The sequence below is a fragment of the Odontesthes bonariensis genome, chromosome 6 (assembly GCF_027942865.1).
Source record: "Odontesthes bonariensis isolate fOdoBon6 chromosome 6, fOdoBon6.hap1, whole genome shotgun sequence".
Taxonomy (NCBI): Eukaryota; Metazoa; Chordata; class Actinopteri; order Atheriniformes; family Atherinopsidae; genus Odontesthes; species Odontesthes bonariensis.
Genome location: NC_134511.1, coordinates 9,547,254 through 9,570,907, shown reverse-complemented (window position 1 = coordinate 9,570,907; position 23,654 = coordinate 9,547,254). Strand labels below are relative to the sequence as shown.

The following is a 23,654-nucleotide window of genomic DNA, read 5'->3' as shown; positions in this document are numbered from 1 at the left end:
TCTCAGTCATGCAAATGGTTTACAATGAAAGGTTTTATAGCAAAGGGATTTTTTTGGTCAATTTTTCAGTAATACTCTTACAGTTTGTATTCTCAGCATGGGCACGACAGTCAAGCAAAGTATTCTTAATCTTCGCTGGTCAAAGGTTAGAATCCGTCTGTCATGCGGAGGAACAGGGTTCGATTCCCTGACGGGGAGGGTGCCATTGTCACTCAACAGCTGGGGGTTCACCAAAGTCCGTTTCACACCTCAGCATCAGAGAATCTCTTGAAAAGCTGCAAAAAATGACTTTACGACAAAGATTATCTGTTGGAGATGCATTCTAACAGAGCTCCGGGGTGGTGCCTAGGGACAGCTCATAGGAGGCAGGGCGGGATGCGCTTTCTATGGTGCAGAACATTTGCTGTTTTCTTGATAGAATGTGAAGAATAGCAGATGAGTCTCCCCTCCTATCCAAAATGATGAATATGTTGATGTTGCTATCAGTAACGGGCAGTCATACATCTTCACACAAGGATGAAATAAAAAAGCTGGAGAAAGTAATGTTTCCGCCCAGTGTCGAACTGAGGACCTTTCGCGTGTTAGTCGAATGTGATAACCGCTACACTATGGAAACTGTCGCTGTGGCTGCTGATGAGTGTTCTGGAGTCCAAAGTATTCCCAAATTTTGTGGCTGAGGGAAAGAGATTATGGAGTGGCAACAAATTGTGCCAGAAGTGGGATTTTAACAAACTACTCTGGGAGAGCACGGAAAAATAGAAGCATCGCCAATGAATATTCAAAAAGACACCATAAATGTTCAACTAGCGATACAGCAAATCCTCTCAACTGGATTTGATCAATCATGCACTCAAATGTGACTTGCCAACTCAACTGATCTTCTTTCCAAAACTCACATACCTGAAGGTTCCACTGAGATTTGAACTCAGATCACTGGATTCAAAGTCCAGAGTGCTAAGCATTACACCATGGAACCCAGTCCACAGTCAAAGTACGCTCTCAGTCATGCAAATGGTTTACAACGAAAGGTTTTATAGCAAAGGGATTTTTTTTGGTCAATTTTTCAGTAATACTCTTACAGTTTGTATTCTCAGCATGGGCACGACAGTCAAGCAAAGTATTCTTAATCTTCGCTGGTCAAAGGTTAGAATCCGTCTGTCATGCGGAGGAACAGGGTTCAATTCCCTGACGGGGAGGGTGCCATTGTCACTCAGCAGCTGGGGGTTCACCAGAGTCCGTTTCACACCTCAGCATCAGAGAATCTCTTGAAAAGCTGCAAAAAATGACTTTACGACAAAGATTATCTGTTGGAGATGCATTCTCACAGAGCTCCGGAGTGGTGCCTAGGGACAGCTCATAGGAGGCAGGGCGGGATGCGCTTTCTATGGTGCAGAACATTTGCTGTTTTCTTGATAGAATGTGAAGAATAGCAGATGAGTCTCCCCTCCTATCCAAAATGATGAATATGTTGATGTTGCTATCAGTAACGGGCAGTCATACATCTTCACACAAGGATGAAATAAAAAAAGCTGGAGAAAGTAATGTTTCCGCCCAGTGTCCAACTGAGGACCTCTCGCGTGTTAGGCGAATGTGATAACCGCTACACTACGGAAACTGTCGCTGTGGCTGCCGATGAGTGTTCCGGAGTCCAAAGTATTCCCAAATTTTGTGGCTGAGGGAAAGAGATTATGGAGTGGCAAAAAATTGTGTCAGAAGTGGGATTTTAACAAACTACTCTGGGAGAGCACGGAAAAATAGAAGCATCGCCAATAAATATTCAAGAAGACACCATAAATGTTCAACTAGTGATACAGCAAATCCTCTCAACTGGATTTGATCAATCATGCACTCAAATGTGACTTGCCAACCGACTAGCCTACTCAACTGATCTTCTTTCCAGAACTCACATACCTGAAGGTTCCACCGAGATTTGAACTCGGATCACTGGATTCAAAGTCCAGAGTGCTAACCATTACACCATGGAACCCTTCCACAGTCAAAGTACGCTCTCAGTCATGCAAATGCTTTACGACAGAGATTATCTGTTGGAGATGCATTCTCACAGAGCCCTGGAGTGGTGCCTAGGGACAGGTCATAGGAGGCAGGTCGGGATGCGCTTTCTATGGTCCAGAACATTTGCTGTTGTCTTGATAGAATGAGAAGAATAGCAGATGAGTCTCCCCTCCTATCCAAAATTATGAATATGTTGATGTTGCTATCAGTAACGGGCAGTCATACATCTTCACACAAGGATGAAATAAATAAAGCTGGACAAAGTAATGTTTCCGCCCAGTGTCGAACTGAGGACCTTTCGCGTGTTAGGCGAATGTGATAACCGCTACACTACGGAAACTGTCGCTGTGGCTGCTGATGAGTGTTCCGGAGTCCAAAGTTTTCCCAAATTTTGTGGCTGAGGGAAAGAGATTATGGAGTGGCAACAAATTGTGTCAGAAGTGGGATTTTAACAAACTACTCTGGGAGAGCACGGAAAAATAGAAGCATCGCCAATGAATATTCAAGAAGACACCATAAAGGTTCAACTAGTGATACAGCAAATCCTCTCAACTGGATTTGATCAATCATGCACTCAAATGTTACTTGCCAACTGACTAGCCTACTCAACTGATCTTCTTTCCAGAACTCACATACCTGAAGGTTCCACCGAGATTTGAACTCAAATCACTGGATTCAAAGTCCAGAGTGCTAACCATTACACCATGGAACCCCGTCCATAGTCAAAGTACGCTCTCAGTCATGCAAATGGTTTACAACGAAAGGTTTTATAGCAAAGGGATTTTTTTGGTCAATTTTTCAGTAATACTCTTACAGTTTGTATTCTCAGCATGGGCACGACAGTCAAGCAAAGTATTCTTAATCTTCGCTGGTCAAAGGTTAGAATCCGTCTGTCATGCGGAGGAACAGGGTTCGATTCCCTGACGGGGAGGGTGCCATTGTCACTCAGCAGCTGGGGGTTCACCAAAGTCCGTTTCACACCTCAGCATCAGAGAATCTCTTGAAAAGCTGCAAAAAATGACTTTACGACAGAGATTATCTGTTGGAGATGCATTCTCACAGAGCTCCGGAGTGGTGCCTAGGGACAGCTCATAGGAGGCAGGGCGGGATGCGCTTTCTATGGTGCAGAACATTTGCTGTTTTCTTGACAGAATGTGAAGAATAGCAGATGAGTCCCTTCCTATCCAAAATGATGAATATGTTGATGTTGCTATCAGTAACGGGCAGTCATACATCTTCACACAAGGATGAAATAAATAAAGCTGGAGCAAGTAATGTTTCCGCCCAGTGTCAAACTGAGGACCTTTCGCGTGTTAGGCGAATGTGATAACCGCTACACTACGGAAACTGTCGCTGCGGCTGCTGATGAGTGTTCCGGAGTCCAAAGTTTTCCCAAATTTTGTGGCTGAGGGAAAGAGATTATTGAATGGCAAAAAATTGTGTCAGAAGTGGGATTTTAACAAACTACTCTGGGAGAGCACGGAAAAATAGAAGCATCGCCAATAAATATTCAAGAAGACACCATAAAGGTTCAACTAGTGATACAGCAAATCCTCTCAACTGGATTTGATCAATCATGCACTCAAATGTGACTTGCCAACTGACTAGCCTACTCAACTGATCTTCTTTCCAGAACTCACATACCTGAAGGTTCCACCGAGATTTGAACTCGGATCACTGGATTCAAAGTCCAGAGTGCTAACCATTACACCATGGAACCCTTCCACAGTCAAAGTACGCTCTCAGTCATGCAAATGCTTTACGACAGAGATTATCTGTTGGAGATGCATTCTCATAGAGCCCTGGAGTGGTGCCTAGGGACAGCTCATAGGAGGCAGGTCGGGATGCGCTTTCTATGGTCCAGAACATTTGCTGTTGTCTTGATAGAATGTGAAGAATAGCAGATGAGTCTCCCCTCCTATCCAAAATGATGAATATGTTGATGTTGCTATCAGTAACGGGCAGTCATACATCTTCACACAAGGATGAAATAAATAAAGCTGGACAAAGTAATGTTTCCGCCCAGTGTCGAACTGAGGACCTTTCGCGTGTTAGGCGAATGTGATAACCGCTACACTACGGAAACTGTCGCTGTGGCTGCCGATGAGTGTTCCGGAGTCCAAAGTTTTCCCAAATTTTGTGGCTGAGGGAAAGAGATTATGGAGTGGCAACAAATTGTGTCAGAAGTGGGATTTTAACAAACTACTCTGGGAGAGCACGGAAAAATAGAAGCATCGCCAATGAATATTCAAGAAGACACCATAAAGGTTCAACTAGTGATACAGCAAATCCTCTCAACTGGATTTGATCAATCATGCACTCAAATGTGACTTGCCAACTGACTAGCCTACTCAACTGATCTTCTTTCCAGAACTCACATACCTGAAGGTTCCACCGAGATTTGAACTCGGATCACTGGATTCAAAGTCCAGAGTGCTAACCATTACACCATGGAACCCCGTCCATAGTCAAAGTACGCTCTCAGTCATGCAAATGGTTTACAACGAAAGGTTTTATAGCAAAGGGATTTTTTTGGTCAATTTTTCAGTAATACTCTTACAGTTTGTATTCTCAGCATGGGCACGACAGTCAAGCAAAGTATTCTTAATCTTCGCTGGTCAAAGGTTAGAATCCGTCTGTCATGCGGAGGAACAGGGTTCGATTCCCTGACGGGGAGGGTGCCATTGTCACTCAGCAGCTGGGGGTTCACCAAAGTCCGTTTCACACTTCAGCATCAGAGAATCTCTTGAAAAGCTGCAAAAAATGACTTTACGACAGAGATTATCTGTTGGAGATGCATTCTCACAGAGCTCCGGAGTGGTGCCTAGGGACAGCTCATAGGAAGCAGGGCGGGATGCGCTTTCTATGGTGCAGAACATTTGCTGTTTTCTTGACAGAATTTGAAGAATAGCAGATGAGTCCCTTCCTATCCAAAATGATGAATATGTTGATGTTGCTATCAGTAACGGGCAGTCATACATCTTCACACAAGGATGAAATAAATAAAGCTGGAGCAAGTAATGTTTCCGCCCAGTGTCAAACTGAGGACCTTTCGCGTGTTAGGCGAATGTGATAACCGCTACACTACGGAAACTGTCGCTGCGGCTGCTGATGAGTGTTCCGGAGTCCAAAGTTTTCCCAAATTTTGTGGCTGAGGGAAAGAGATTATTGAATGGCAAAAAATTGTGTCAGAAGTGGGATTTTAACAAACTACTCTGGGAGAGCACGGAAAAATAGAAGCATCGCCAATAAATATTCAAGAAGACACCATAAAGGTTCAACTAGTGATACAGCAAATCCTCTCAACTGGATTTGATCAATCATGCACTCAAATGTGACTTGCCAACTGACTAGCCTACTCAACTGATCTTCTTTCCAGAACTCACATACCTGAAGGTTCCAACGAGATTTGAACTCAGATCACTGGATTCAAAGTCCAGAGTGCTAACCATTACACCATGGAACCCTTCCACAGTCAAAGTACGCTCTCAGTCATGCAAATGCTTTACGACAGAGATTATCTGTTGGAGATGCATTCTCACAGAGCCCTGGAGTGGTGCCTAGGGACAGCTCATAGGAGGCAGGTCGGGATGCGCTTTCTATGGTCCAGAACATTTGCTGTTGTCTTGATAGAATGAGAAGAATAGCAGATGAGTTTCCCCTCCTATCCAAAATGATGAATATGTTGATGTTGCTATCAGTAACGGGCAGTCATACATCTTCACACAAGGATGAAATAAATAAAGCTGGACAAAGTAATGTTTCCGCCCAGTGTCGAACTGAGGACCTTTCGCGTGTTAGGCAAATGTGATAACCGCTACACTACGGAAACTGTCGCTGTGGCTGCCGATGAGTGTTCCGGAGTCCAAAGTTTTCCCAAATTTTGTGGCTGAGGGAAAGAGATTATGGAGTGGCAACAAATTGTGTCAGAAGTGGGATTTTAACAAACTACTCTGGGAGAGCACGGAAAAATAGAAGCATCGCCAATGAATATTCAAGAAGACACCATAAAGGTTCAACTAGTGATACAGCAAATCCTCTCAACTGGATTTGATCAATCATGCACTCAAATGTGACTTGCCAACTGACTAGCCTACTCAACTAATATTCTTTCCAGAACTCACATACCTGAAGGTTCCACCGAGATTTGAACTCAGATCACTGGATTCAAAGTCCAGAGTGCTAACCATTACACCATGGAACCCCTTCCACAGTCAAAGTACGCTCTCAGTCATGCAAATGGTTTACAACGAAAGGTTTTATAGCAAAGGGATTTTTTTTGTCAATTTTTCAGTAATACTCTTACAGTTTGTATTCTCAGCATGGGCACGACAGTCAAGCAACGTATTCTTAATCTTCGCTGGTCAAAGGTTAGAATCCGTCTGTCATGCGGAGGAACAGGGTTCGATTCCCTGACGGGGAGGGTGCCATTGTCACTCAGCAGCTGGGGGTTCACCAAAGTCCGTTTCACACCTCAGCATCAGAGAATCTCTTGAAAAGCTGCAAAAAATGACTTTACGACAGAGATTATCTGTTGGAGATGCAATTTCACAGAGCTTCGGAGTGGTGCCTAGGGACAGCTCATAGGAAGCAGGGCGGGATGCGCTTTCTATGGTGCAGAACATTTGCTGTTTTCTTGACAGAATGTGAAGAATAGCAGATGAGTCTCCCCTCCTATCCAAAAGGATGATAACCGTGATAACCGCTACACTACGGAAACTGTCGCTGTGGCTGCTGATGAGTGTTCCGGAGTTCAAACAATAAGGTAAGTTTTCCCAAATTTTGTGGCTGAGGGAAATAGATTATGGAGTGGCAAAAAATTGTTCTTTTACATTTATTCTTTAACTGCAGACTTCGGTGCAGGTAATTAATTTGAAAATTAATTGTATTTCTCACTTTATGCACCTTTTCTTTCTGTGACATCAGCTCTAGCAGGATCTCGAGCCAATGTTCCCCTTTGACTTGTTGCTTCTGTCACTTCATTATCTCCTCTATGTTTTTTTTCCTTTATGTTTTTCCTTTCCTCCCATCCACGCTTCCCTCCTGAGCTGAAAGTGGCCACCCTCAGTTGCAAGCCTTTCAGAAGACTCCCATGACTGGAAGCTTTAATGTTGCTGCTATTTCAAGCCCTCTGATGTCATCCAAAGGAGGGGCCAGCCCCCATGCCCAGAGCGGTGAGTCACAACCAGAGAGAGTGAAATTCAAGGGAGAGCTTCTTAACATCAGTGGCACAGTGTTTTTTCTCTTGTTATCACCTGAGAGATAGTTAAAGTAAACTACTGTGAAAAACAACAACAAGAATTACAAACTTGTAGAACTAGGCTGTTTTTTTAACCTTTTATTAAACAGTGGATACATAGATGGATTCACCATTCAATAAGCTTCCTTCATGAGTTGGATTTAAATGTAAATAACCTATGCTTTCTTTATCTTTATTCATTTATCTTTATTTTATTAGTTACTGTGTAATGGATGTTTAGGAATAATCACATATTTTGTTCCATGATTAAATAACATTTTTGATACATTTGTCACTTCTTTCTGGTAATTCTATTTTTTCAAGGGTTGTACATGATATATTTGCTGCATTTGTATGTATTTATTTATGTATTTTTTGCGATTTGTTTAAAATAAAAATACATTTCTATTATACCATTATACTCTTTCCAGGACAAAAACACTTAAAACATGTCGGGCAAAATTCAATTTGAATATCAGCAAAACATTTACTTAAATGTATTTAATAAAAGTATTTGTTTTCATAAAATGTATTATTTTTTCACACAAGATGATAAAGATTTAATCTGTTTCTGTATTATTTGCAGGGAAACCAATTTAATTTCCAGGTATCTTTATTCAAGATAAATGTCTTATTTGTCTTTTATTAATTTCGCATCTGCCCCCAAACAATATTTGATGTTATCATCACAGGCAGAAAAATAGATACAGGAACTGAAGGAGATGTTTTTCTCTTGTCTGTCTGAGTGATGTCATCCCCATTCAGTCTCTGCCTACATAAAGTGAAGGCAGTGCTCAGCATCCACAGTCACCATGGCTACTGCAATGCACCTGCCACACTTTCCACAGCAGAACAACCCAGCAGTCATTGGTCAGTGTGTCCCACTGGCAGGCACTTTGTCCAATAAAAGAGCCTGCGAGTGATGTCATTGAAATGATAGAACTGTAGCAGGGATGCATATCCGACCACAGTGTCCAAAATCTTCTGCTGACGCACCAACTTAATTTGAGAGGACGTCAATTCCACATTATCTCATTGAAGCAAACAGTTTATCAGCAGGGTCTGAGAGGTTTTTTAGCTTTTTTGAGTTAAATCAACCTTCTTTTTAAACTAATATGACCAATTAAATCTCTGTTGTTTAAGATGTTGGGCATTCTTAGGGAGGGGTTTAGCATACTGCTTGAAAATGGCCTCAATATTGCGGAACTGGGCTGGTTTTTCCAAAGCCTTGAACAAAATTTGACAGCTCTTCTGTAAAACCAGTTACAAATAAGAACAACGATACCCGATAATAAAAGCAGGAAAAAACCCCAGCATTTATTAAATCAGATTATGACATTTTAACTTAATATTTTTCATAAAAGTGGAACTTGATAACAAGTTTACCCATAGTTTACATGTAGATTTAATGGGCTGCAAATTGAATGCAGTAACATTACTGATATACTTAGCAGGACCTTGTTGTCATATATGGACATTTTTTAAGCTGGTTTTGCCTACTGAAACTAATGTCTGCCAAATCCAGAAAGACTCCACTGTTATTTCCCTAGGTAACAAAACCAACCAGTACTATAGATTTGAAATGATTAGAAGTAGAAATAGAATATAATACTTTATTCATCCCCCGTGGTGGAAATTAATAAAATTTGGTAAATTAGATCAGGTTAATGAATCAACTAAAAATAAATAAATAAACTGACGATAATTTATTATTAGGTTAAACAGTGGGTGGCAGCTAAAGAATGTTAACTGAGATTACAAATCAAGTAAAACGTAGCATGATTTTCAGCTACAGTATATAAACTGACTTAAACTAAAACAATTTCTTTGAAAGTAGTGATTATTTCATATCTATTACGCCATAAAGTAGATTGATTTTAATGTTTCAGGATACTTGGTTAAAATACAAACAGCACAAACTGTGAAGAAGTTATTCCAAAACATTTACACCCATTTTTTCACAATTTGACTCTGAAACAGGAATATTTGTCTGATTTGGTTTGGTTTTTGGTGGATCATCCAGACTTTAGCCAGTGTGCGTGAACCAGTTCAGGGGCATTTTTTTTTTCTACGTGGTGTGGATTACTTTACTCTAGACTAATCAAATACTTGACACACATCCCGTTGTAAAAGAAGGGATTTGACTGGTAGTTCTATGGAGGCTTTAAATGCCTGTGGTTGCAACTCATATTTGCTACATGTATTTTATTTTTAATTTTTTTCCAGGATGAGTGATTAACTTGCTCGTCTCAAAAAGTAACAAGAGACCTCTACTCTTTTCAAAGTAATTTCAGTGAAATGAATGCTGCATGTAAAATGTAAAATGGAGGCCTGCTCTGCGAAATGAGAGCAGACAGACAGCTCGTGGTTGTAATTTAAGAGAGGAGAGATATAAAAGAGCATGAACACTTGTGTTGACTGCTGATTGCTCAGGGGCTGGAAATACAGAGGGTTCATGTTTGTTTGGGTCCTGGAGATAGTTTTTCTTCTTTTATAAAACTAGCCAATTACAGCCAGACAAAGAGCTGATAGAAAAAAAAGTTTTAAGAGATGCCATTAAAAGATGGGAACAATCAAAAGGAAAATAAATTCATTGTGTAATCAACGGCTGCTTTAATTGCTATTCAATACAATGCTACAAAAAAAAGATGGCATTGTGTGTCACCCAAGACACAAGCTGCAGGCCTCATGTATGCATTTAAGGGAAATAAACACCTCTTCCTACATAAAAAAATATGGCTCCACACTTGTCTCAATATACTGTCACAAAAAACAGCATTCTTGCAACAGCATTCTTCAAGGAAGATTTAAAAATGACATAACAATATTTATGATAAGAAAGTAAATTTAATGTATAGTTTCAAAAGATGCCAACAAAGCTGAGAGATAGTGAACATTACAAAAAAATATGCATGGAGAGGATTTTACTTGCACTCAGCCTAGCTTACAAGCTAAAATATAAATGTCGAATGGTCCTGTGCTACCAAGAGCTGAAGTCTCCCAAGCTGGTCTTGCCTTTGGACTTCTTGGCTTCAGCTCCACTGGTGGACGGCCCGCTTTCACCGTCTGTGGCCGACCGTTTTCTGAAAGAGGAGAGACAGGATGGTAAAAGACACTTTTTCTTCTTTTAGAAGGTGTCCAATATTGACACATCAGCAGAAACGAACTTCATCAGCCACCAAACCAAACCTAAATGCCCATACTTCAAATAAAAATGACTCATTTCTACATGTCATACGTTTTCTACATTGTATCTCTTGGTTGTTTTTAAGATGGGAAAAATATCAGCTGAAGTGCTATTAAGTTATTAACTGACTATGGAAAGTCATTCAGTCGCTTTTTGGACAGTTCAGACACTTACAAATGGACATAATTAATAAAATAATGAAAGTCAATAATGCAAAAATGCATTAAACAATGATATTTCTGGCGGCAAATATTCTGGCAAGTGAATCATAAAGGTATACTAGATATGGTGAAGATGACTGTTTACCCACATTTTGCCTAAATTCTCTCTTGTAACTCTAATTTTAGTCCATTGTATTTATTTATTTAGATAGAGTACCACATTTTTTCCACTTCTTTTCTTTGTGAATCAGACTCACAAATACTTCAATTGTAATGTTACAACATGTATTTTTTCAATTATTTGATGAGCTTTTCTCAGTAACTTTATTGATTGCTGAGGAGTTCCCCCACTTTGTCTGAGCTTAAAATCTTCAGAAAGGAGTGGATAAAAACTAAAAAAACTAAAAAAGAAAAAAAGAGTGAAGTAATTCAGTATGTTACCACACACTGCCCATAGCCTTTTAACCTACAGAAAACCCTGTCGTAATTGGAATGAATGGATTGGTTTTGGTTAATTTTCTTCAGTTTTTATTAAATTAGGCCTCATTTACTCATTGAATGGAGTAAAATGTGTTTTAAAAACACACACCCAAACCATTAACACTCGATTGAGAATGATACAATTTAATTGGAAAATTCGATCATGATCCTAATATACTTGACCTATCACTGTTTATGGAAATGTGAAGAGATTAAAACATTTTGGAGCTCAGTGTTAAAGTATATCTCTCAGATCATAACTTCCCCTGTACCTTTATGCCCTAAGTTATAGGCGTTTTAGGCGTGTATCCAGATTACTGTACTTTATCTGGTAAGGAAAGAAAAATGGTTGATCTTTGTTTGCCACAGGCCAAACGATGTATTGCATTATGTTGGAAAAATGTTGGTTGCCCCCGTTTTAACCACTGGTTAAATCACTTAACATAGAGTTTGGCTCTTGAGAAGCTGACCTATATTGTTAAAAAGAGGGCTTCTGAATTTTACCCCATTTGGAAGTTATTTCTGGAACTGTTGAGGAGCTATGGGGGAGAGTTTGGGAAATATCTAATTTGTTGTTTTGAATGTAGGCTGTATCCTACATTAAGAATTATATTTTATTTGTATTTTCTTTTTTAGTATCAATGAATTTTGGTCCTCTTTAGTATTATTAATATTGTCATTATTATTTCCGTTACTGCCATGTGTTGATGATGGTTTAATTATTGGAAGTTGTTGTATTAACACAAAAAAACAATAAATATATATGTTTAGAAAAATTAATAGGCCTCATTTAATGGTAAATGGTCAACAACAAACCGCACAGAGATCACAGTTAGAGCTAGTCCTTAATTATTTATATACAGGAGTGCCACAAAAAAAACTCAAAACACCACAAATACAAGAAAGGTGATATAAACAGAACTAAAATATTAATGAGCTGCAGACAGTTTTCTATTGGGGGTTGTTGGGAACAGAAAGACATGAAAGAGTTCAGTTTGAGGAAACCTAAACAATGATCTAAAAGGAGGTGAGGAGTGGCTAAACTATCATTTAGTGAATGAGGAATTCATGCATAATTTTTAGATAAAGAGCTCCTTTATTTTTATGCCCAAAACACGTAACAAGCATAAGTCAAAAAGCTTTTTCCAGAGAAATTTTAACTATGTAATGAATGTCTTATATAGAGCCAAACCGCAACCAATTAAAAAAAAGCTGCAACCTTTAACAGGACCAGAAATGTTGGAAGAAAAGTCCCTCACGCCAGTTTCGTCTTTAAAAATGAACGTAATGTTATCTGGAAGCATCAGAGTCGACGTTGCTCTTTAAAGAAAAAGCTAACTCAATGTGATGGATTACTCTGAGAGAAAAAAAGTCACAAGCCTCAGACACCTTAATTGTGGATAATCACTATATTTCCAGCACCCTCCACAGATCCTGCAGGGTGACACGTGTGAAGAGATGCTACATCTTTTTTTTTGTGTGTGTGTTTCAAAGTAGAAGAAGTACAAGAAGTCAAACTTAAACGAAATGTCAGATGATACCTAAACTAATCAAAATAAGTTATGGATGATAAAACATAAGGGCAATTGCTATTCCTCTCCACAATAGGCAGTTTTGCACATTATGGCTTTACCATTGATGCTGTAAAATCATGTTTTATCATCCGGTTATTGCTTTTCTGTTCCATTTCTTTCTCCTTAAAGGTCTTCAGTGAGAAAGCTGTGACATAACATAAATTCACTTTTACATTTAGAAACTTATGCCAAGTGGTAGAGATGTCTCAGGCAGATTTACTCCTGTACATTTTTAAGAAACATACAGACGGTAAAGTCGCTGAGAAATGGTAGAGCACGATATTAAAGGGTTAAATTCAAGTTTGTGCAGCTTCATACTTCCCTGCCCATGGATGCCATCGCTACATTAGATCGAGAAGGGGGATTCAGTGAACACTATGTGTGTATGTGTGTGTGTCTCCTTACGTTGTGGTAGGGTTGATGTATTTCCCCACACCTTCTTTGAAGGTCTTGGGTGCCTTGTCCTTGGCTTTTTTCAGAGCATTGCTGGCCAGCTGCTTCTCCTCCTCCTGCTTCTCCAGCTCTTTTTCTCGCTCTGCTGCAACCTAAGTGTTCAAAACAAACGTTAATACTTGATCAGTGGATCGAACCGTCTATTATATATAATATCAGGTGTCGCACTCGAGGAAGGCTGCATGATATTTGTTGTTCATCACCCAAAGCACCTTACATTACAAGCTTAATACATCAAACTTGACACACCAAATGATTTGTTTTAATGCTTTGTTTCATCAGATTAACAAAGATTACAATTTACGATACTTATTGGGGAACCAGATCAAAGCCACCACAGATGTGATCCCACCTAAACCCAACTCACAGCTACCAGTAAACGACACTGGTTGGTTTGAACTTGAGTGTTGCGGGGAGAAATGGATAAGTTGAAGCTTGGCAGGATGGAGCCTTGGTGGATCTCATTGGGACAGAAATTCACACACCGATGTATGAATAGTAATGTGGGGATCAGTATCTTGACTAACTGACATTTCCAAGATGTTGAGTAGGAACCGAACCTCTTATGTCCAAACTGGGAGACGACCGCTCTATTGTCAAAGCAACAGCTGTCCTTTATTACAAAATAAAAGACTTTTTCAAGGAGTGGACACCGTTTTAGGAGGACAAAATGAGTCTGATGTAACACAAGCTGGGGAACTGAAATGGGCCGAGGTGCTCAAAGAAGCTCCAAAGTTCTGTCATTTTGCATTTTTTGTAAAGCAGTAAATATAGCTGCTCTCATTCACATGCCAACTTTGCATTTAACTGTGCAGTGGCATGAAGGGAAACAATGACTGAAAGATCCTTAAATAGGAGTAATGAAACTCCTATTTAACTCCTATTCATGCTGCATCAGACCGCTCCTGAAGATTTCTTATGGAAAATTAGAACTGTTTGGGTTTTCCTTTTGGAATGTGTTTGTTTTGCTTGCCTGATCATCATAATCTGATGTGGCTCGTCTTGGGATGTGAGCATTAAGCATGCATCTATCACAATGTTGAGTTCAATGAAGTTGTAGCCCATTCTTAAACCAGTTCTTTGTGTTTCAATAGACAAAGAGTCAGCTCTTAGTGGTATTCTGATATATTCTGCGTGTGGGAAAAAAATCTGTATAAAGTTAGAAGAAATTCTTAGGAATTCAAACCCGAGCATCAGCCTCTTCGTACGGGTCCACAAACACAGTGGCATTAATTATCTTGATCTCCGACTGAAAGAAAACAAAGAAAACAAAAACAAAGTCTCAATTCAATTATTTGTAAATGAGTATCTAAATATTAAGTTCTATAACATACCATTAATCACCAGACAAAATGATCTACAAAGTTTCTCTTCACACGTGGAAAACATCTTTTCTAAAACTGCGGAAAATCACATCTTTGCTTCAATATAAACTTTTAAAACTGTTGCGAATTCATTTGTTATGTTTTAACAGCATACTTTATTTCAGCATAACAATGACAATAAGCTCTGTTTTAAAACTTAAAGGATAAGACCGGTTTTTTGACATTGGGCCCTTGATTTCACATTATAACATGATGTTCTACTCACCCCTGCTTGTTGTTGAACATTTGGAGCTGTTCCGAAGATATTCGCGAGGCGTCTGGCTGCTCTCTTGAGATATTCGGCCATGAAACGGTTTCCTATGGGCAAGTTTATACAGGCACAAACTATGCTGTTTATAATTTATTAATTACTGTACATTAGCACTGATAACGTGGAGGTGCGTCGCTTACTTAAAAAAATCCAGGTTATTGTAATTTTGAATTTTTGTCATAAAGTGGGTGTTACTGACGTCATCATCGTGCTACCACAGACAGCCCACAGACCTGCTGCCTATTTATTCATTTGGCTAGCTAACCTAACCCACTTTACGACAAAAATTCAAAATGACAGTATCCCGGATTTTTTGAAGTAAGCGACGCACCTCCACGTTATCAGTGCTAGTGTACAGTAATTAATAAATTATAAACAGCATAGTTTGTGCCTGTATAACGTTGCCCATAGGAAACCGTTTCATGGCCGAATATCTCAAGAGAGCAGCCAGACGCCTCTCGAATATCTTCGGAACAGTTCCAAATTACCAACAACAAGCAGGGGTGAGTAGAACATCATGTTATAATGTGAAATCAAGGGCCCAATGTCAAAAAAACGGTCTTATCCTTTAATGTAGCTCCACATTGACATTTCCAACCTGTCCCTTGATGGCTCCTGCTTCATTTACATCTTAACCTCGTACATGATCCATATGATGTTCAAACCGCTGTCATAGCACCACGACTGACTCTTCTTCTCAGCTGCCTTTAATGTCAGTGATGTAGAAATCTGAACTGCTACTACGGCTAAACTTTGTACTCTATGGGGAGGTCAACCTCAGCTCAATACTATATATTTCATATAAAATTAAACAATTTGACGTGTCGAGCTTGTGGAGGGATTTTTCTTCATAAAAGAGAGTCCACCAAGACCATCTAACACCTAAACATCACTTCTCCCCACCTTTGGTTTGTCTGTTTTGGTATCACTCTCTACATTCTCCATGGCCGTGAGTGCCTCAAATCCACCGACGACCCTGCAAAAGAAAAACAAATATCTATTTGTTATTGGGATTAAGTCTTCTATACATCTCAACGACCTGGGCTTCTCCAAAAATTGCCTGTTCACTTTATCTTCACTTTGGGGGATAAACAAAGGCAGCATATCTGTCACAGCTAAATTTATCATGAAACCCTTAGAGATTTAGACTGTTGAACAATTTCATTGCTAGTGCATCCATTTCTACCATTCAGCACAGCACTGATGTGTTTAATCATGACAAGGGTGCTGCAGGGTGATTTTGGCTGGCAGGATGAAGTGGAGCTCAAATCCCTCTGAGGTTGTCAATCTACAGTTACAGACCTGAACTCGAGGACTCCGAGGCTGATCTTCCATAGGTGGAAAGTGGGGAAATTTAACTTTACAACCTGCTCATATTCAAAGAGGTGTTGTATCAATGATCAACCTGCATTGTTTGTGTGCTTTTTATAGGTAAAAAGATTAAATACAATCCAGGAAGTTCATGTTGAGGCCATATCTGATGCCAGTAATCCATTCTGTATATCTTATTCCATCATGGCACAATTTTACAATTGCAGTCTGTGTTTGTTTGCCGTTTTAAGCTGAGCAAGTATACCTTGTTAAATGATAGCATATGAATCTGTAGGCATTACACGATTAGAGCGGATACTGTACCAAAGCGGTAAATCGGTGTCTGCAAAGCTAAACAAGCTCTAAGGCTGATAGATGACAAGCTGCAAATGTTTAAAACATTAAAGTTTCAACTATCGATATCAACAGAATAATAAAATCTAATACCTATGACCTATGCGTAACCTAATTAAATATTCAGCTGAGAAACCCAACAGGTGGACCACACTTTCCTGTAACATTACTTTGCACCATTAGACAGGATGTGAGTCATTACAATGTCTTCCATCTCCCAGAGGCAGCAGAAAAAGAAGTAGCAGTATGCAGCACTGGAAGTAGCACACAAACTACCAGCTAAAAAAAAAAAAATGTAGAGATGAGTAGAAGTGATGGTACAAGAATGGCAAAAAGCTCCTGGTAAGCAAATATTACCTTTACCACCACCACTACCTTCCATATAGAAACCACCCAGCATCAAAGATTGAAAAACTTTTTTTTTTTTTTTTTTTTTTTTTTTTGAGTAAAAAGCTTTTTAAAATTGTTAATAATGTAGATCCAGCTTATGTTGTAGCGATGACTTTCCTCAGTTGATTCTGCAATGCTGTCTTACTCATTTTAAACACACATCGATGCAGTGCTGGGCTTCCAATGTTTGGTGTGTGTGTGATTTACTAAAGAGGAACAGAGATGGGTTGACAATGAAGTCTTTTATTCGCCGAAAAGGCGGAACCCATATATGAAAAGGGCTACAGTGCTGAAATGTTTGTTACCATGTAAATACTGAGCTAATCATACAATGCAAACTGTGTTAGTGTATCCATGCAAACACAGCTGTTTTACACATGATGCTAAACATAGGTTGAATACTGATTCATTGAAAGCCGAACACAACCGAAAATGGGCCAAGTACCAAAAACAGATAAAGAAATGAGAAGCAATCTTTATCATTTTAACACTTTGTTTCACTTCATTACGAAGCAAATCTTTGTACGACTTCTGAATTTTCCACAGCAGAGCAAAGCATGGTTAAAGCAGAGGCTTTTTTTTGGGTGCTGACCATGGAGAAAGAAATCGGTGACTTGAAAGCAATCGGGATATTTTTAGACAACAGCCGTGGGTTTCTCCAAAGGACAGCCATCTAAAAATGATGCTTAACTCAGCAAAGAGACATCTATGTAGCTCCAGCAGCTACTAAATCTTTCAATGCTTTTGGCCCAATGTCAGACCGGTGGAGCCAGCCTATTTTGAATGTACATACAATTGAGTATTTTATAACTTAAATTAAAAACATAAAGTTTACCTTCCAAATACGGTGTGCTTCCTGTCCAGGTAAGGACACGAGCGAAATGTGATGAAGCTGAGAGAAAGAAAGAGAAAGATCCATGAATGATGGTACAAGTTTTACTTAATGTACCGATTCAGGAAAAAAAAAAAAAAAAAAAAAAAAAAAGAGTTCACTTTCATGAGTTTAAGATAATTTACTCCTCTTGGGCAGACATCTATTGTGTAATGTAATTTCATATCCCAGGAGTTAAATGTATTGACATTTATATACATATACATGCATAAACAATTCAAAGGTGGTAGAAATAAAATGTTAAAGGACTAAATAAGAGAAAAGAAATCAGTTCCCATTTCACGATGTGAGTAAATTATTGAAAATATATCCCTCATTGAGTTTATACTTTTCTTTCAAGTTCAAATTTAGCGGAGGAAAAAAAAACAACTATTTCATGATTTCATGTTTTATTCACCCGAAGATATCCAAAGGAACAAAGGGAAAACAAACCTTAATTCTCCGTCAACTATCTTGAACAGAGCAAATTTTAAAAAAAATTTGTGCTTTGAAAAATATTTCTTACAACTGAGACTTGTTGGTGTTTGGACCAGAATTAGCCATGCTGAGAACTCCCCGTCCGGTATGAGATAGGTTGGGTCGAAATTCATCCTTGAAAGGTTTTCCCCAGAAGGATTCTCCTCCTAGGAATGTCAAAAGTAGGTGAGGGAGGAAGGAAAGGGGAAGAAACAGGAGGACGCTTCAGATATTACTGGGAGGACAGAAAATATGTGCAGCTAGTTATTGGAATGTGTCCAAACATACACTGAAATATAATATATATGGCAAACACAGTTTGTAAAATTCAAACAAGCTTGAAAGTCAGTATTTGGTCTGAGCTCCTTTATTCTCCAACACAGCCTGAACCCTCTTAGACAAGCTTTCTGTCATTTCTTTAAGGAGTCTTCAGGGCTACTGGTGTTTCTTCAACGATATTGTGTAACTTCCTTCACAAAGTTTTAACTGTATAATATAGATCTTGATATTGTCAAATGAGTTACCCTGAGATGAGCAACACTGACAGTCTGAAAAACACATTTTATTTTGCTCGAAGGACTAAATGCAAATTAAATTTAACAAAAAAGAAAAGTTACGTAACCACTACGGGCCACAAGTTCACAGTCATTTTCATCTTCTTTGATTTTCTATTCAATATATGATAAAAAAATTTAAAAAAAATTAAATTAAAAAAAAATTGTACAAAAATAGCGAGAAAAAAAGTATTAGCTCTGTCAGTACTATACGTGTTAATTGCTGCACATTCAGAGAGTAAGGGAACTGTTTTTTAAGAACCAGGAAAAGGCTTTTGCCCTTGAACACGGAGCCTTGTTGAGAGCCTTCAGCTGTGAATCATTATCCATACCGACTTCATTATTAAGAATCATCATGAGGAGTATACAGGAATACACACTGCAGGAGTTTATTGGCTCCCAACAGGGGAAAGGACTTGTTACCCTGAAAGTGTGTTGCGTTGACCTGCCAGCTGGAATATGTGCACGAGGATGCATGTGAATATAAAGAATAAAACATGCATTCTGTGTGTGTGTGTGTGTGTGTGTGTGTGTGTGTTGCTGTAAAAACTCATAAGAGAATTCTGTAGCTATCAAGCTTTACCAGGTGACATTTTTACATAATTTATCAACATGCTGACATTTTACCTCAGCATGACTGGTCATAAATGAAGGAGGGAGACAGAAGCAACAAAAAAGTACCTCTCCAAAGAGGAAACAAATCCATTAAACGGCATTCTCTCTGATTAAAAAAATGTCCACTCATTTTTCTAACAAGTATGAAAACTGACTCCACTAACTGAGAGCGCTGTGGGACCTCGCTAACATAGACATTATTTTGGCATTTTGCAATATGTGCGCATGTGCCTCTTGTTCTAAATTTAGATGACACGTCAAAGGTTTCATTAACAATTCAATGTTTGAATCTAGCCTTTTTCCAAAGCATCTGGTCCTGGAGGGTTTTAAATGAATGAGACTACTCTGAGCCTTGTGAAAGAGTGGATTTTAAAGTAAGCAGTTTACTGACTGCATCCCTGTCTAATTTATGCGCAGGCAATAAAAGAGGGGTTCACCTTAAATGTGTGGAGAATTTCTGATGGATTTTCTTGACATTAAAAGTTATATCTGTGAATGCCGCTGGCGATGGTAGTCATTGTTCTGCTCTGCTGACAGAGAGTGAGCTCACTGCGGCACCACGAGAACCAGTTCTTTCAAGCTTCTGACAGGTCAACTAAAACCCCTTCACACTTTGTGCACAGGCAGGAAGAGTGATGAGTGAAGAAAACTTGAACAAGTGTTACCGTACCGTCACTAAACTAGTTGTCAAAGGCTTGTACCTTTTATAAACTGTAGAAAACCCTCATTTCTGTTCGGTTGCTTACACAGTCTACTATAGTTCTGGTTTCTGATATGGGGACCAAAAAAGATTTTTGAAAAGTAAAAATGCTTGTTGATATTTCTATTTCACTGAGTTAAGTATTTTTCTCATGTTATCTGTATATAAAGACAGTAAATCCATAATTTATTCCGTTTGGGATTTCAAACAGTAGGCGGTTGGTTTGGAGCTAAAAACCTGTGCCGTGTATTCGTTTTCCCGTAGAATTAGGCTCAAAATCATGAAGGGTGATAAAGAAGTGGATCCATAAGCAGCATTGATAGTGGCATTGCATCAACAAAATCTCATCAATTCCAATCCCTTCTCGTGACGCCACTTTAAAAATCTCTTTAACCTTCCTGCAGCGTATTCTGAGAGTCTGTAGAGGACTACGGTGCAGACAGTTTAGCTTCCCAGACCACAAACACACTGTTTGACTGTGAACAGTGGGAACTTTTCTTGCAAACCAATGCCTGCAGACGGTGTTTGAGAACTCTTTGAAATACAAACCAACATTTATAAACAGTGACGAGTGTTTGGGCATGGTGGTCATAAGAGTTTTTGTTGCCCTAGAAATATCTATTGTGGGAAACATGAACAATGGCATCACTATCCCTTCACAAGAGCAGAAATTACATTAAATCCTCCCATAATACATGCTTGATTTTTGCAGGGTTTCTTGATAACTGTAAGACAAATGAGTCCTTAAAAAAGAACAACATAATTTTTTTTTTACATTTGTTCGGCCTGAGTTTATCTTCACAAATTTCAAAGATATTTCAAATGAGCTGAGGCTAAAGCTAGCTACATTCCTAAAAAGGCGATACAAACTGCAAGACAGCACACATAATCCTTCATGCTGTGGGACTGTTAAACTGAACAAAGAAGCCCTGCAGTAAATCCAGTTAAAAGTCTGTTATTGAGTTATGTGCCCATATTGTTCAATCCAGGTGATGAGATGGGAGAATTTTGCCCACAGGCCAGAAATTTTGCACCTTCATAAATCTGTCATGGTAGATGCATTTTTGCAGTGTTCAGATGCCTGGAGAAACAAAGCTCACTTTGTACGGCAAACACTCCCAGTAGCAGACGCCACGAAGGCAGGAAATTAACTGTATGTGGTCTAGCAGTCGATTATACCGAGTTTCCTTTTCAGCTGGTTTTCAAAAACAGGAAAAATGTACCATTTATTGGATGACTGGTTGTTCACCCCACCCTCATTCTGTGGCCCACACTCAGTCCTCTTCTAGTCACATCATCCGTCTCCCTTTGTGCATTTACTCCCATGAGCCCACAGAATATATTTAGTAACACTCCTGACTTGCATCTTAAGTTGCAAGCAGTGCTTGCGTGAAGCTTCCAAATAGAAACCATTCATAATTCAAAAGGGAGGTGTTATGCAATTCAAAATGTGGTTTAAGAGAAGTGCTTATTTACCTGTACCAGTGCCAGTGGGATCCCCCCCTTGAATCTGGAAACAAAAAACATTCTGTTAGGTTTTCTCTGTGGTCATAGCTGAGTTGTAGCCATTTCTGTTCAATGTTTCTGATGACCTCCCAAATTAATCTTGATTGAAGTTGATCAATATGTCAACGCACTATTAAATTAAGAAACTGTTTTTTAAACCTCAACAGTATAAATTTTTTAATTGTTTGCTAATATGCTGTATCTTTGTTTAACATCACACTAAAGTGATTACCTTACATTTTAGCCCGTTTCACACACAACTTTACAACCAGTGACAAATTGTAAATATCAGTGATTCATAATTCTACTGACCGAGTCAAAGCTTTTCAGTGTACTAGCCACTACTGATCATTCAACTTGCTTCACCTTCCAGTAAGTGCTTCTACAGTTCCGTGCATTTCTTTGGACCTCTTATTTAAAGAGCCAGACGCTTTTGACCACCAGTGCTGCTATGGAGTAAAGTTTTGATAAGGGGGTGTCTGCAAGTTTGTTCGTCGTTTTGTGGCTGGAAAATTTATTTTTACAAACAGAAGAGGTAGGCTGAGCAAAAGATTTTCAGAAGGCTTTGTATCGTTTGCTTTTAGGTTTGTTTGGGCTGCCACATCAACTGTTAGAGCAGAAAACTGATAGATCATGCTAGACAACATTTTGTGGTAGAGCAGCGTTGGTATAGTCTGTACTAACCGTTTAGCCAATCTCCTCGAAGCACCAATAATACATTTGTAAACTGAGCCTTAGAGTCACTATATCAAGTAAGACTGCAGAGCAGATTTGACACGAATGGATTTTGTGACAGGAAAGAAGTGCGCTGACCTTAAACAAAGAAGCATATCTTACGCACCTTTTTAAACTGAAATAAGAAACAAAGTTGTTTCTGTTCTCTACAAGCATCCCTACAGCCTTCCATTATCAGAGTTTAAGGGTTAAGAAAAATAATGATCAGCACAGAGAAGAATTTTAAATCAATGTAATTTAGTTTAATAAATTTTAGGTTAAAAACAAAATAATTTGCAGTTTTAAAGTCACTGCCATTTCTCGGTTATCCGGTCTGAACAAAAACGGCAGACTCTTGTGAACTGTAAAGAGGATGCTATGCAGTGTCAACAAGTCCGGGGTTCACCGACAGTCCAATGACTGAAACAGCTGTATCACATTTGCTTCTGTCTGAGCCTGAAATATTACCAGGAAGCTGGGTGAGGGGCCTCTCAATTTTCAAACTAAAACTGTTAAATTCATTAGAGGAACATCAGTAAGTCCCAATGACCTGCTGTATAAGAAGACAGAACCACGTTTCACTGTCTGCAACCACGATGCCTCTAAAGTATTTGTTGCTGTGAAATTGTTCTCTCAGGTGCAACCCGTCTCCTCCTGTGGGATGCGCAGGATAAGCTGAAGGCACAAGCGCCACAGTAATTATGGATGAACAATTTACAGCCTGCTGCTCTGAATTAAACCACAGCACAGAAAGAAAAAGGTAAGGGTCCTTTTGAGACCAGATGTCCACTTTAGAGCTCCTTTAAATACGTGAGCCGCGGCTCTGAAACACACAGACAAGCGGCTGATCAGAGACCTTTCATCTCAAATTCTCAGTCTTAGCTGAAAAGCGTCAGTTACAGAATGAACTGAAACAAAAAGCTGTGTTCACTAATCAGCATCACTTATTATTTAATCAAAAGACAAGGTGTTGAATGACAATGTGGTTGGTCCTCTATTTCAATTTTTATCAGTTGGAGGTGGAAGATAAATCCACATAAATCTACTTTATCCTGATTTCAGAAAACATAAACTTGTTTACAACGGCGAATAAAGCCAAAATTATAAATAGAGCAGGTGGATACAGACTTCAGAAAAATAAGACCCAAGCATACAGAGCAGTTATCAAAAATGTAACCACTACCATTTCCAGTAATAAAGCTTCTCAGCCACAAATCTTCTTTTTAACCTGGAAACAATCACTCATGCTGTGAATAATCTGACTTTAAGTACTGTAAATCTGCTCTTTAGTTTAAACAAACACTATCAGTCCAAACTTCAGTTATGTCTCAACTCTTAACTCCTGTTCTTTCAAGCTGCACAGTCGGGGATTTTAATTTTTTGTGTTCATGGTTGTGAACATCAGTGAAAGTATAGATAA

The 23,654-nt window shown here is 39.1% G+C and overlaps 1 protein-coding gene and 9 non-coding genes across 10 annotated transcripts in view; all 10 read right to left on the bottom strand.

Moving 5' to 3' along the window:
• Positions 1 to 904: 904 nt before the first annotated feature.
• trnaq-uug (transfer RNA glutamine (anticodon UUG)) lies at positions 905 to 976 on the bottom strand. Its single transcript has one exon. It is a non-coding gene; the product is annotated as a tRNA-Gln (tRNA).
• A 939-nt stretch (positions 977 to 1,915) lies between these two features.
• On the bottom strand, positions 1,916 to 1,987 carry trnaq-uug (transfer RNA glutamine (anticodon UUG)). The gene has a single exon. It is a non-coding gene; the product is annotated as a tRNA-Gln (tRNA).
• A 293-nt stretch (positions 1,988 to 2,280) lies between these two features.
• Positions 2,281 to 2,353, bottom strand: trnav-aac (transfer RNA valine (anticodon AAC)). The gene has a single exon. It is a non-coding gene; the product is annotated as a tRNA-Val (tRNA).
• Positions 2,354 to 2,653: 300 nt separating this feature from the next.
• Positions 2,654 to 2,725, bottom strand: trnaq-uug (transfer RNA glutamine (anticodon UUG)). The gene has a single exon. It is a non-coding gene; the product is annotated as a tRNA-Gln (tRNA).
• A 936-nt stretch (positions 2,726 to 3,661) lies between these two features.
• On the bottom strand, positions 3,662 to 3,733 carry trnaq-uug (transfer RNA glutamine (anticodon UUG)). The gene has a single exon. It is a non-coding gene; the product is annotated as a tRNA-Gln (tRNA).
• Positions 3,734 to 4,026: 293 nt separating this feature from the next.
• trnav-aac (transfer RNA valine (anticodon AAC)) lies at positions 4,027 to 4,099 on the bottom strand. Its single transcript has one exon. It is a non-coding gene; the product is annotated as a tRNA-Val (tRNA).
• Positions 4,100 to 4,399: 300 nt separating this feature from the next.
• trnaq-uug (transfer RNA glutamine (anticodon UUG)) lies at positions 4,400 to 4,471 on the bottom strand. The gene has a single exon. It is a non-coding gene; the product is annotated as a tRNA-Gln (tRNA).
• Positions 4,472 to 5,407: 936 nt separating this feature from the next.
• On the bottom strand, positions 5,408 to 5,479 carry trnaq-uug (transfer RNA glutamine (anticodon UUG)). The gene has a single exon. It is a non-coding gene; the product is annotated as a tRNA-Gln (tRNA).
• A 666-nt stretch (positions 5,480 to 6,145) lies between these two features.
• Positions 6,146 to 6,217, bottom strand: trnaq-uug (transfer RNA glutamine (anticodon UUG)). Its single transcript has one exon. It is a non-coding gene; the product is annotated as a tRNA-Gln (tRNA).
• Positions 6,218 to 10,079: 3,862 nt separating this feature from the next.
• The window catches only part of ppil2 (peptidylprolyl isomerase (cyclophilin)-like 2), a 30,189-nt gene continuing 16,614 nt past the window's right edge, over positions 10,080 to 23,654 (bottom strand). The window contains exons 14-20 of the mRNA XM_075467272.1: positions 21,491 to 21,524; positions 18,195 to 18,312; positions 17,633 to 17,689; positions 15,646 to 15,718; positions 14,294 to 14,356; positions 13,060 to 13,199; positions 10,080 to 10,335 (exon numbers count right to left, since the gene is read on the bottom strand). Of these exons, the coding sequence (XP_075323387.1) occupies positions 10,233 to 10,335; positions 13,060 to 13,199; positions 14,294 to 14,356; positions 15,646 to 15,718; positions 17,633 to 17,689; positions 18,195 to 18,312; positions 21,491 to 21,524 (588 nt within the window). The 3' untranslated portion in view covers positions 10,080 to 10,232. The remainder of the gene's footprint in view (positions 10,336 to 13,059; positions 13,200 to 14,293; positions 14,357 to 15,645; positions 15,719 to 17,632; positions 17,690 to 18,194; positions 18,313 to 21,490; positions 21,525 to 23,654) is intronic.